Raw genomic sequence first — 13018 nt, forward strand, 5'->3', positions numbered from 1 at the left:
TTTCTGCTGTTTAGTCTGCTGTCAGAGTGATGTGTCATTATCCCCATATAAGGAGACCCAGATACTGTCAGAGTGACGTGTCGTTATTCCCACCTGATGATCCAAATGATGATGTCAGTGTTGATCTGTCTGTTAATACTCCATATATATTCAAAGTCAGAGTGAGAGTTAGAAGAGTGGAGGAGAGAGAAGGGAATAGATAGGAAAAAGGAAGAATTTGTCATGGGTCCACCGGAGAACAGCACGAAAGGAAAGCTTTGGCTCTACAACAGCCTGACACGGACTAAAGAGCTGTTTATACCCCATAATGGGAAGGTGTCATGGTACTGCTGTGGACCTACGGTATATGACGCGTCACACATGGGACACGCCAGAACATACATATCTTTTGATATTCTACGAAGGATACTTCAGGACTATTTTGGTTATGACGTCCTGTACTGCATGAACATCACAGATGTAGACGACAAGATAATCAAGAGGGCCAGACAGAACCATCTGTTGGAAAGATACAAGGAGGAGAATCCAGGAGGCCAACAAATACTACAAGATGTCCTCAGTGCCAGAGGGCCCTTTCAGGCTAAGCTGGAGGAGACAAAAGATGAAGATAAGAAGAAGATGCTGAAATGTTTGGACAATGCAGTCACTGCTGCCCTAGGGCCTCTTCAGGAAGCTGTGGAGAGTAAGGCTGCAGAAGATGACATACAATCTCAGGCCCAGCTGCTACTGGAAGCTGGCAAGGACCTGCTGGCTGACTGGTTGGACGCCCAGTTTGGCAGCCAAGTTACCAAAAACTCCATCTTCTCTACCCTTCCTAAATACTGGGAAGGAGAGTACGTCAAAGACATGGAAGACTTGAATGTCCTTCCACCAGATGTTCTCACCCGGGTCAGTGAATATATGCCAGAGATCGTGAATTTTGTAAAGGAGATTGTCTCAAAGGGTTATGGCTATGAATCAAACAGCTCGGTTTACTTTGACACTGTGAAGTTCAACGCCAGCGAGCAGCACTCGTACGCCAAGCTGGTGCCAGAAGCAGTCGGTGACCAGAAGGCTCTACAAGAGGGAGAGGGAGATCTGAGCATATCTGCTGACAGGCTCAGTGAGAAAAAGTCCCCAAATGACTTTGCTTTGTGGAAAGCCTCCAAGCCTGGTGAGCCATCATGGGAGTCACCTTGGGGAAAGGGCAAGCCAGGTTGGCATATCGAATGTTCAGCCATGGCTGGCTCTGTCTTCGGAGAGTCAATGGACATCCACGGAGGAGGATGTGATCTACGATTCCCTCATCACGACAACGAGTTGGCTCAGTCAGAGGCTTTCTTTGAGAATGATTGTTGGGTTCGTTATTTCCTGCATACCGGGCACCTGACAATCGCAGGCTGCAAGATGTCTAAATCTCTCAAGAATTTTGTCACAATAAAAGACGCCCTGGAAAAGAACACGGCTCGCCAACTCCGACTGGCTTTCCTAATGCACTCCTGGACGGATACCATAGATTATTCTGACAACACGATGCAGTCGGCTGTCCAATATGAGAAGTTCATGAATGAATTCTTCCTCAATGTCAAGGACATACTGCAACACTCTCCCAGTGGTCAATTTGGCAGCTGGGGCGCGACAGAGAATGGAAAAGGGGAATATCCGCACTCTGACCTTAAACATTCCTTCTATGAGAAGAAGTTGGCAATCCACGAGGCTCTGTGTGACAACATCAATACCCACGCTGCCATGGAGGAGATGAGGACGTTGGTCCACCTGACCAACAAGTACATTGCCAGCAGGAAAGCTGACAAGCTAACCCCCAATCCCCTCCTAGTTAAAAGTATTGCTGTGTATCTCACTTCAATGTTGAAGACCTTTGGTGCCGTTGAAGGACCAGAGACCATAGGATTTCCCATGGGAGGAGGGAAAGGTCAAAGGGTGGATCTGGAGAGCACGGTAATGCCATATCTGAAAGTGTTGTCGGACTTCAGAGAAAATGTGCGGAGGATTGCCAGAGAGCAGAAAGTGACGAGTTGTGAGGAGTTGCTACAGCTGTGTGACGCGGTCCGCGATGACACCTTACCTGAACTGGGAGTCCGACTGGAAGACCTGGAGGGCCATCCCTCGCAGGTGAAGCTGGTGGACACGGAGACACTTCTAAGGGAAAGAGATGCAAAGAAAAAAATGGAAGAGGAGAAGAAAAAGAAGAAAGAACAAGATGCTAGAAAGAAACAAGATCACGAGATGGCTAAACTTGCGAAGATGAAGATCCCTCCAAGTGAATTGTTTCTCAGTGATATTGAGAAATATTCAAGCTTTGACCAAGCGGGTGTCCCCACTCACGATCTCGAAGGAAACAAGATAAGCAAAAGAGAATCCAAGAAACTGTGCAAACTCTATGAGACGCAAGATCAATTACATAGAGAATATTTAGATGAGGAGAAACGACGGGTGACATTAGCCAAAAATAACTGATCTACAAGCTCACAATGCCTCACAACGCAAGTTGTTGTGAGCTTGCAGATCTACTCTACTATTGTTGGCAAAGAGGTTTGGTGTAAGATAAAAATCACACCCGTGTGAACTGAGTGGTGCTCTCCCCCTACACTCCCCCCCCCCCCCTCTCTCTCTGTCTCGCATTAGCAGGCAACTGTGCAGCACTATCTCTCTCTCTCTGTTTCTGGCACAACAGTGCCACTTTTGCTGCTACTCATAGTCACAAATAGGTTAGATCCGACACGTTAAAATTACCACCGTTGAAGTGCCCTTGGACAAGGCATTGAACCTCTACCATGAAATGCTCCATGTGGGCCTTGCTGTAAACAAGTATCTGATGCTTAGTCGAGTTACCCTTGGTAAACATGATTTACCAGAACGCATTTCTTCTTCTTCTTCTAGGACATTGCTGTTCCTTGGAGTGGTTGCACCACTCAAAAAGAGTAGACCAAGTGCAGAGCCTGCGGTCAAGTTTACTAAATAAAAATAAAATATTAATTTAATTTAAAACATTGTGCTATCAGACAAGCCTATAGAGCGTCGCAGTCCCGCCCCCTTTCAGAACGACAAGTAGCCCAGAAAATGATTCTCCATAAATTTTCTCCATAGGCTTTTCAAAAAGTATTTATTTAAAGACGGTTACGCCGCAGACAAAGCCAACACGGATCGTGACAAATCATGACAATAATTAGCCTACAATGTTTTGGGCAGATCAAATAATTAGTAAGATGAAAAACAAAACAAATAGTGTTGTATCCTGCCTCTATTTTCTTCTTTCAAATTATTTGATCAGCACAAAATATTGTGTTTGTTGTCGTGATTTGTCACGATCCGAGTTGGCTTTGTCCGCGGCGTAACCGTCTTTATATAAATACTTTTTGAAAAGCCTATGGAGAAAATTAATGGAGAATCATTTCCTGGGCCACTCGTCGTTCTGAAAGGGGGCGGGACTGCGACACTCTATTGAAGCCATCTATGAAATCTGTCTCAGACAAGAGGACCTTGGTGTGAAAAACACATCCATGTGACCCCTGGGAGTCACATGGATTCAGCCCAGTTGCATGGAATCCTTCTCTGTGGGATTTGAGAAGGCAGATAGAACATGCACAGCACGAGTGAGAGTGGTCGGGAATGAGAAAGATGCCTTGCCCACAGCAAGAAGGAGGCAAAGAGAGAGTAAAAGCCCACCAGGCTGTGTTAATTAACAACAAGGTGTGAGGCAGAGGGGTGTGGGCTCTGATGGCTGGCGAAACACAGCTCGTGACCAGGGACACTGGAGAAGAGAAGCAGAGTTAGAGAAGAATCCACAGGGGAGAAAACACTGCACAGCAACTGCATGAAGTTTAACTGGCTAGGCTAGCTCTACAACACTGGGAAACTGAGTCCTGCTGTCTATAATTTACCAACCATAGACTGGTGAAGATCTTGCGCACACCCGAAAGGTGTGCTGAGATAATTAGGAATTTAAAATTACTAGAATGGTGCCTCTACAGCGGTGCCTGTTGGGCACTGGCCTACTTGGAACGATGCAAGTTGGAAATGAATGCCCCACCCAGATATTATGCGTTGGAGCCTCTACAGCGGTGCCCGTTGGGCTGTCTCCCTTTTATGCTCATATATGGAGTTCAGTCTTTGTAAGGCATGCCCAAATATGGAGTATATGCAGCCAGCTTGTGGAGTTCTGTGTTAGGCATGACCAAATATGGAGTGTTGTGAGGTCAGAACAGGCCGCCCTGTCCAGAGCCCGGGCAGAGGCCTTTTTGGGGCAGTTCTGGACAACCGTAGTTCCGACCGACTCAACACCGGGCACTGCACCCCCTGCTGTGGTGTGGAACGTGTGTGTTGAATTTGAAATTGGTGTTATGTTATAATCATGAGTTGCCCATGTGTACTTGAACTTGAGATACAGTGTACTTGATATGTATTGTGTACTGCCTGAACTGTAGCATACTTTATAGATAGGCTATGAGAGACACACAAGGTCAGCCTTGGCCCTTGCTGCAGTAGGCACGTTACTTATTTTGTCTCATATCTTATTGTCACGTCATTATGATCCAGCACTATATATGTTCCCTGTTTGTGTAATAAACTTTGTGAACCTTTAACGTGATACTGTCTCGTGTCGCGTTATTGTTCTCCTGGGCCCAAAGGAATACTTAAACTGGATTGTCACACACCACGCAGCCTGCACACACTACCCGTCTGTCAGAATCAGACAAGGGTCCAATTAGAGTTTACAACAGTGTGGCTAACGGTTCTCGAGTTACGTGGATTACACACACATAGACATGCAGTATACATACAGACAGAGATTTGGTGCATTTATAGATAGAAACTATGAGGAATCTGTTCAATTCTGTTATTTTTCGTTAAGAATCACCAAAGACTTTATATCTTTAGCACAACTGGGCAATGGTTTATTAATGAGTTTGTGTTCAAGCTCAAAGGTATACAACAAAGCAGCGCTCTCCTTCTAGTCCAGTGGTGTCAAAGTGGGTTCGACAGGCCTGTTCTAGTCTATATCCTTGAGGAGGTTCCAGCTAGTGTTCCCCAATCCCCAGCTAAATGATGGAAGAATTGGTGACCAAAACAACCCATAGGCCTATATAGATCTTGAGAGTAAAATGTTTACACTCTCAAGAGTTAAATAATAATTTAACTATAGTCTATTGTTAAACACCTGCATTTCTTAATTAATAAACAATAAGTCTACACAATTAGAGAATGTAGAATAGTTTATATTTTGTTTGCCTGTTATCGATCCTACAGTACAGCATGGAATTTTGGACAAAATGCGAGACATGGCCAAATGCAACTCTCCATCATTTAGCTGGGGACCACACGGGACCCCTCAAGGACAACTGGTGGTCCCCATGACATGTCAGCATTAGGCAAAAAAAATTATATATATATATAAAAATATGTGGCCATACCGCTCTATTACAAAAATAGACTAATTGGACTGTCTCATACATGTTTTCTGTGTACTTTTACTATTGAAATGTAGGCCTGTATAAAACCTACTGTATGCAAATAGCACAATTATCAAATTATTGGACTATTAAAGTGGGGGTATTAAAAAGGTTGTCAAAGTGCATATAGCCTGTATACATTTATACTGTATGTTGGTTTGTTTACTGTAGTGAGAAAACAATGACGCACATTAAAAAACTCATATGGGACCGCCCCCAAAAAAACATTTGACGGTCCCAACCCCCACTTTAGGAACCAGCTTACACATTCAAATGAATTATTGTGAACTAAGCCTTTCTGCACAATGATTTGGCTACTTGTGTTTGGCATTTTAATACATTTAACACATTTATGTCACTACTGCAATCTGTTAATAACATTTTCAATCAATCAATTGATGTGGGCTGACAGTGACCACAGCCCCACCTGCTGGTCACACAATGAACAACAGGGGGAAAAAGTTCACATCTGAAGCCAAATGGACTATGCACAGCAGCCATATTGGAAAGATCATTTCATTTGTGTTACCAATGGTACTAATAAGGCTCCGTTCCATTTAGTGTAGTAGAGTTATCGGGGTCCTTGAAATGAATCTATGACTCAAAAATCTATTAATGAATATAAATGTAGTGCTAATAAGTTATTAATACAGTAGAGCAACATCAACTGAAGCATTCAAAATACAAATTAATTTTTGACTGTAAATGTCATCATGTGATAAATTACATGGTATCGGAATTAGACTGACATACTTGCCGATTCCAGGACTTTAGCCTGGTTTCCAGCCCATACACCCCGCCCACTCAACTGAGTGCACTGATTCTTTCAAGAGCTGGAGGCTCAGAGTCTGACAATCAGGCTAAGTATCGGCAACTATACTACATTTTCTTTAGCGTGCATGTAACGACATATTTGAATAACTTAGCAGTTTGAAACCATAATGAGCAAACATTGGGATAGGAACCAATATCAACTTTTATTTATACAGAAACCTTTCAAAACATAGTTACAAAATAAATATGAGAACATCATCTCTACTATGTTTTATGTTTATTGAAGGATCCCCATTAGAGACACATGACTGAGCCTCTAGTCTTCTTGGAGTCCTGATTAACACTGGATCTGGTTCTATTCTACCGCTAGTCAAAAGAATCAAAATCAAGGAATTCTGCCGATAGGGGCATAACATAAGGCATAGCTGTGTAATACATTTCCTTCTGCTGGGTTGCATTCATCACATTGGGGCGAGCTATATGAATGAAAAGATTATGAATAATGCAATCTATAAAATATTGTATCGAATATTGTATCGAACGTGTACTGCAGGCTATACATCTGTTCCGAACTGTCTGGATGTGCTACTTTTGATGCTTTTGTGTGACACTGTAGTATGATTAAGTAGGCCAGTAGGGCATTCATTTACAAAAATGAAAATAAAAAGTTAGAATATGGAGATAAGAGGTTTCATTTTGGAGCCAAAACTTTTTCTTTTTTTTTTACTCAAATTAATGTTGAATTCCAGACTTTTACTTGTAACAGAGTATTTCTATATTGCAGTATTGATATTTCTACTTAAGTAAAGACAATGTGAGTGCTTTTTCCACCACTGCTGTGAGGCATCAAACAAGCACGAGATTATCCTTCTATTCTCAGCAGCATATTTTTAGACAACCATCGATTGTGCCTGGTCTTGTTCTAAATTTGGTCGGCACAAATTTGATTACAATTCTGCTAGGTTTTAGTCATATTTTAGTCACCTGAAATGTTTTACTTTTAGTCTAGTTTTAGTTGACTAAATACCCTATAATACTACGGGTTTAGTGGAGTAAATCTGCAGTTGATTTAGTCGACAAAACTTTGGCGGTCCGTAGATGCCATTGAAATGGTCGTTTTTCACTTAGCTGCATGCCGAAAATAGCTGATCTACAAGCTCACATGTAGATCAGCTATTATCGGGCTGTGACACCCATGATGACTTGTCTTCTAGTTCTACTGGATTTGTTCTCCACTAGTCCCTCCCTAACATTTTAGTCTAATGTTGACAAAATTGTCAGTATATTTAGTCATAGTTTAGTCATCATAGCTTAGTATTTTGTTTAGTTTCAACAGACATTTTTGGTCATGGTTTTAGTTGATTACATAGTGCTTAGACTTAGAGACAGCAGAACGATACAGATCAGTGTACTGTGGCAGTGTTCTCTCATAGACACGCCGTTTCCTTTCTCATCAGGAGGAGACGTCTCTGCTGTTGCTTCACCAACGGTTGTTTCCTCTGTGGGTTGGACTGGAAGAAATGACAAAAATAACAATATAACTTTTGTCACCCCATTTAGGCCTGACGTCGAAATAAATATATATTCAAAGATTTGTGCCGCATTTTTACGATTTTTCAAAAATACACAAGCTCATAGCGTGCCACCGAGTGGCACGCTATGAGCTTGTAGATCTGCTATTTTACAACAGCTAAAGTATAACATAATGCTTAGTTAAAACACCAAAAGGGATTCCCGTCCAGAATGGGTTTTAATATGCAACATCGTCACTCATTTTCAACCTTAATTGATCCACACCAGAGCCTTCTAATAGACTAGCTGAGTTGCGTCAATGAGGGGGCAGAAAACAGCGCCGGTCACGTGTTCAAGTAACTTGAAACGCTCATGGCCCGATGAAGTGAATGGCGGTGACGCAACTCTCTAATAGAAGGCTCTGGTCCTCACTAATGCTCATTATTAGATGGCATGGCACCATCTGTCTACTCTCTCCTTGTTCCATCAAAAGAACGTTGGTTCTAGAACTGGTTCCGTTTTAGATTCTTGGAACCATGATGCTTTGCTTTCACGGAACCGTTATAGTTGGGGTTGGCATAGCTGAATGGTTAGAGAGCCTGCCTGGAGAGCAGAATTGACCAGAATTGTGTCAAATATGACCGGTTAAGTGTCCATTTTACAGGGGAAATTCAATGGCAGTTACAGTTTTCCCTTTTATTGCATGTTTTATCATTATTTATATCGCATCTGCATCTTCCAACCTGTAGAATAGTGATACGTCCACTTTGGTTCTCAGTTCAGGGAAAGAAATTCAAGTATTTTTTGATTCCAGTTCTGAAACACTCAAATTAGGCTGATGAAAATGGGTGAAGTCATGTAATGATTTAACACGACACAGTTTTATTATACAATTGATCATTAGAACTACTTTAAATATTTGTTCTAGTTTTATATGATTCTAATGTAAAGTTCATGTAAAGGTGCTTTATAAGTGGTATTTCTTTGTTAAAATAAGCATTAAATAGCTCTATGGCCCCTTTTCCACCAAAATAACTTGGTTCTGGAACTGGTTCTGTTCTAGATTCTTGGAACGCACGCGCACACACACACACACACACACAACTAACCTGTAACCACGAGCTCGAGTTGTCGTTTGTAGTTCACAATGGGGATGTGACACTCGTAGGGCCCGGTGTCAGTCAGAGTGACATTCCTCAGAACCAATGAGAAGTTACCCTTGGAGTAGAGTCCAGGAAACGTATGAGCTCTGCCCACGAAGCGCACGTCCTGATTGGACAGTTCAGGCTTGCCGGCGATGATGTCAAAGAGGATGTGGCCGTCTCTGTAGCGCCAGAACACATCGGATGAAGTGTCGTAGGAACAGGACAGCAGGACGTCCTTACCTGCATTCACACTGATCCTCTCCTGACAATACACTGCACGCACACACACACACACACACACACACACACACACACACACACACACACACACACACACACACAAATTACAATAAACTTTTACAGGGAAACAAAAGGATACACATGGCACCTTCACCTTCTTGTATGCACTGCATCCATTTGTTGTGTGTGCATTGGATTGTATTGGATTGTATTTAAACCATCATTGTTCAGAGAACAATGATGGTTTAAATACAAAATATGGACATCAGGACAGGAGGATACCAGATTGTACTTGGTTGGTAATACTTTCAGTCTTGCTTTTATGGTGAATTAGAAAACCAAGACTTCCTTCTTTCGTCTTAAAAACATTGCACGAATTAGAGCCTATATCTATCGTTAGAGTTAGACGATGCAATTTATTTTAAATTATTTTTCTTGTTTATAAAGCTATCAATGGTCTTGCACCCTCCTACCTCCATGACTGCCTGCCTAGATATGTCCCAAACCCCACCCCCCTTAGGTCGTCTACTGCTGGCCTGCTCGAAGTGCCTAAAAATGGCAACTAAAAAAAGACAGTTGCCGTAAAGGTCATTGAGATCTGGCCAATGAGACCAGACCCCAAAGCCCTTGGCTTGTGAGTCTTTCTTCCTGAAACCTAGGAAGTTATTCTGGTCTGGCCATCATCATCTGAAGTAGGTGCGTTCGCCTTGTTGCTGCATAGATCCACTCTACATTTTGGAACCCCCAGCCCCCCTTTGCCATTTGGAAGGAAAAGTCTGTCTCGTGTAGAGTTTGAGTTTAGGCCAACTTATTTTCTGGACAGCTGGACAGTTCTATTTGTCATTTCCCTCAGTGCATTTTGTAGGATGTTACAAATACTATTTTTCTTTTGATTACTCAGCCCATGGATAATTGCATTCATTGATATTTTAGGTTTTTCACATTCACATTTGATGACCAGCAGTTTGATTGATTGATAACTAGTTTGTAGAATAAGCACAGTTTAATACAAGGTCTGCTAAGAGGATCAAAAAATCCAAGAAAGCACTAAGGCTTGTTTCCATTGGATCCGGTTTTGAAGGAGTAATCACATTCCTTTATGGTAGGGCGTTCTCCAAACTTCCTGACCTAGTGGTCAGCATTTTACTGCGCATGAGCGTCCTCTCCTAACCAAACATCCTGACCTAGCCTTGTGATCAGCATGTTAGTATTGACCATCTGTTGCTCTGTCAATAGCTAAAGTTCCAAGGGCTGAGTGACGACTATCAGCTGTCCTCTTGAGGTAGCGGTCTATGCAAGCCTGGAGTGGGCCCATTTTACCCTATGAAGAACATAACCTAATCCTAATATATGACTTTGATGTGTATATATAATGTTCATAAAATAGTATAAACAGGGTGAAAATATACCACAATATCAAGGCCCATTCAGCATTTGAGCCGTTTCATTAGATCCAAAAACGAAAGAATGTTTTGTCCACAATTCCATGCTGTATTGATGTGGTACCATTAGCAGGCAAACAACATTGATCAAAATAACAATTCTTCTACATTCTCTAATTGTGTAGACTAAATTGTGTAACTAAATGCAGATGTCCAAAAGTGGTCTGCCTATGATTAATCTCTCAGGACAACTCCCATTAGAATGCAGTGTATATTTGTTGTTGTTATTAGGAGGAATGTAAACAAGGAGCACCACCGGAAGAGGAGAGCTGAAGGAGAGTAAACAGGCTGACTCATATGGGCTGTATTTTGCGTGTCTTAAGTACCAGGTCTTATTCCCTAACTTGAGTAAACTAAAGACCTGGAGGCGTGGTCAATGCTCTTTGGCCACTCAGAATAACCAAATGGCATTGATCACGCCTCCAGGTCTTTAGTTTACTCAAGTTAGGGAATAAGACCTGGTACTTAAGACACGCAAAATACAGCCCATAATAGTCTCTACAATGCAAATTATTTTATGTGTGTGGGTGGCTGGGCACGAAAACAGCATGGTTGTAACTCTGTCATTTCTCAACCGTTTCGGACACGGGGCGGCTCGCCGGAATCGGGCCGGGAACCCTGGGTGCATTCCTGTGGGTCTGGAACTCCCCCCCCCCCCCCCCCCCCCACTTGCCGTTTGCTTGAGTTTTTTAGCATTGGCACCACCAACTCAAACAATCTTTAACGGAGACTGTTTATGATGTTAATATGATCTGGAATATGCAGGTTCTTATGTCAATATCATGTGGAATAATGTGATGAGGAATATGTACTGCAGAGAGGAGATTGTTTATGATCTTACCTGAGTTCAACAGCAGTAGGAACAGAATCCAGGCACTGTCAGTAAATAAACATACATGTCATATTATTAACACTTAATGCACATACATCTCATCAGCAGGGATGGATTCTGACTCTAAGAGGCTACTAGCAGGGCTAATTATCTAGGAGCACTGGTTCCCAAACACTGGGTAGGGACTAGGGAGTCGGGACCCATTCTTTGGGTCACAGACACATTATGTCACAGACCCTTTTTCAAAAAACATTCCCATAAAAGCTAAACTTGTCATGAATTAATGTGGGACTCCCATCCCCTTCCTAGCCTCAAACAAATATATTTGATGTGTTCTGGTGAACTTTATAGGACTTTAATAATTTTATCACGCTTGCTTAGTTGCTTTAATAGCATTGGGAAATGATGTGTACAATTTCATCCATTAAAACGCAATAAGTAGGCTACAGAAATGTATTTCATGACTGAAGCAATGTAAGACCCATCTTTAATAATAAACATTAATTATACCCCCTTGTGGGGGTCCTCCTCCCCCAGACACATTTTAACATAATAGCCTAGATGTCATTTCCTGTGTTCTGGTGAATTTGGGGAGTTTTATATCAAATCCAGGAGGAATGACAGTCCAGGAGTCTGCCAGAACACTCCTGCAGATCTAGAAGGGTTGGCAGACCTGCACCTGCCTCTGGCTGGGAATGTGATGATAAGAGAGCCCCTTGTTTAACGGAATGACCTGCCCCCTTCCCTCAAAACAAACAAAGCACTGGCTTCCTTTAAAACCGGTCTGAAAAATCACCTATCAATGTCAGCGGGTCAAAAGGAGAGAAGATGAGTGATTTATTTGTATTTAGATTTTTTCGATTACTGTCATTGTGTTGTGGACGAATGCATGGGACCCGAATGGAAACAAGACCGCAATGTGTTTTTTTCGGTGCTATCCTTTTGGATGAATGTGCTTTGACTGTACCATGTACTGTTTAGCATTTGTTATTGTCTAATAAAATAATGAATCAATCAAATAACTTGTTGATTACTTTTGATGCAGTGATGGTCCAGTAAAAAGTCCTTAAATTGTCACTTCGCTGTCATCAACTGGGGTCTGAGCTCTGAGACACGCTTAAAAACACAGTTGAAGTTAAACGAGTATAGATCGTTAAAGAAAGTAACCGTTCAGACAAGTTAAAGAAATCAAACCAGTACAGTCAAGTTAAAGAAATTAAACCAGTACAGTCAAGTTAAAGAAATTAAACCAGTACAGACAAGTTGAAGTCAAGATGTAAACCGGCTAAACCCGTTAGTTTGTTAAGATAGATAACTTAAGATAAGCATGTGGCCTACAACCACGCAGTTATGTGAGGGTCTCACAGGGAATACAAGTTTTTCGGAAGTGTTCTTTGTATTGAGTTTGTGCTTGAAATGTACTGTAATTCTGCAAACTGTTAAATATTTAAATCAATCAATCTACGTACTTGATCGCGTTCCAGTCCATCTCGATGGTAGCAGACTAGGATGGTAGTAATGGTAACCTCGCCATGATGGTACTGGTAGGGGATTTCCAGAGCATTTTCACAGAAAACAAAGCTATTTGGGGCACTGAGCCGGACTCTTCAAAATAAGAGTACC

General features: G+C 42.0%; 2 protein-coding genes across 2 annotated transcripts; one reads left to right on the top strand and one right to left on the bottom strand.

The window, feature by feature from the left end:
• Positions 1-222: 222 nt before the first annotated feature.
• Positions 223-2457, top strand: LOC308328355 (cysteine--tRNA ligase, cytoplasmic-like; the record flags this gene model as incomplete). Its single annotated transcript, XM_080782131.1, has 1 exon — positions 223-2457. The coding sequence occupies one exon, from the start codon at positions 223-225 to the stop codon at positions 2455-2457; it is 2235 nt and encodes a 744-aa protein (XP_080638257.1).
• A 3951-nt stretch (positions 2458-6408) lies between these two features.
• LOC308328141 (uncharacterized protein) lies at positions 6409-12960 on the bottom strand. The gene is made up of 4 exons (XM_080781862.1): positions 12865-12960; positions 11405-11439; positions 8846-9154; positions 6409-7735 (listed from the first exon to the last, which is right to left on the bottom strand). The coding sequence occupies exons 1-4, from the start codon at positions 12882-12884 to the stop codon at positions 7587-7589; spliced, it is 513 nt and encodes a 170-aa protein (XP_080637988.1). The 5' UTR covers positions 12885-12960; the 3' UTR covers positions 6409-7586.
• Between the last annotated feature and the right edge of the window lie 58 nt (positions 12961-13018).

The sequence above is a fragment of the Protomyctophum bolini genome (assembly GCF_963924005.1).
Source record: "Protomyctophum bolini genome assembly, chromosome: 14".
Classification (NCBI taxonomy): Eukaryota; Metazoa; Chordata; class Actinopteri; order Myctophiformes; family Myctophidae; genus Protomyctophum; species Protomyctophum bolini.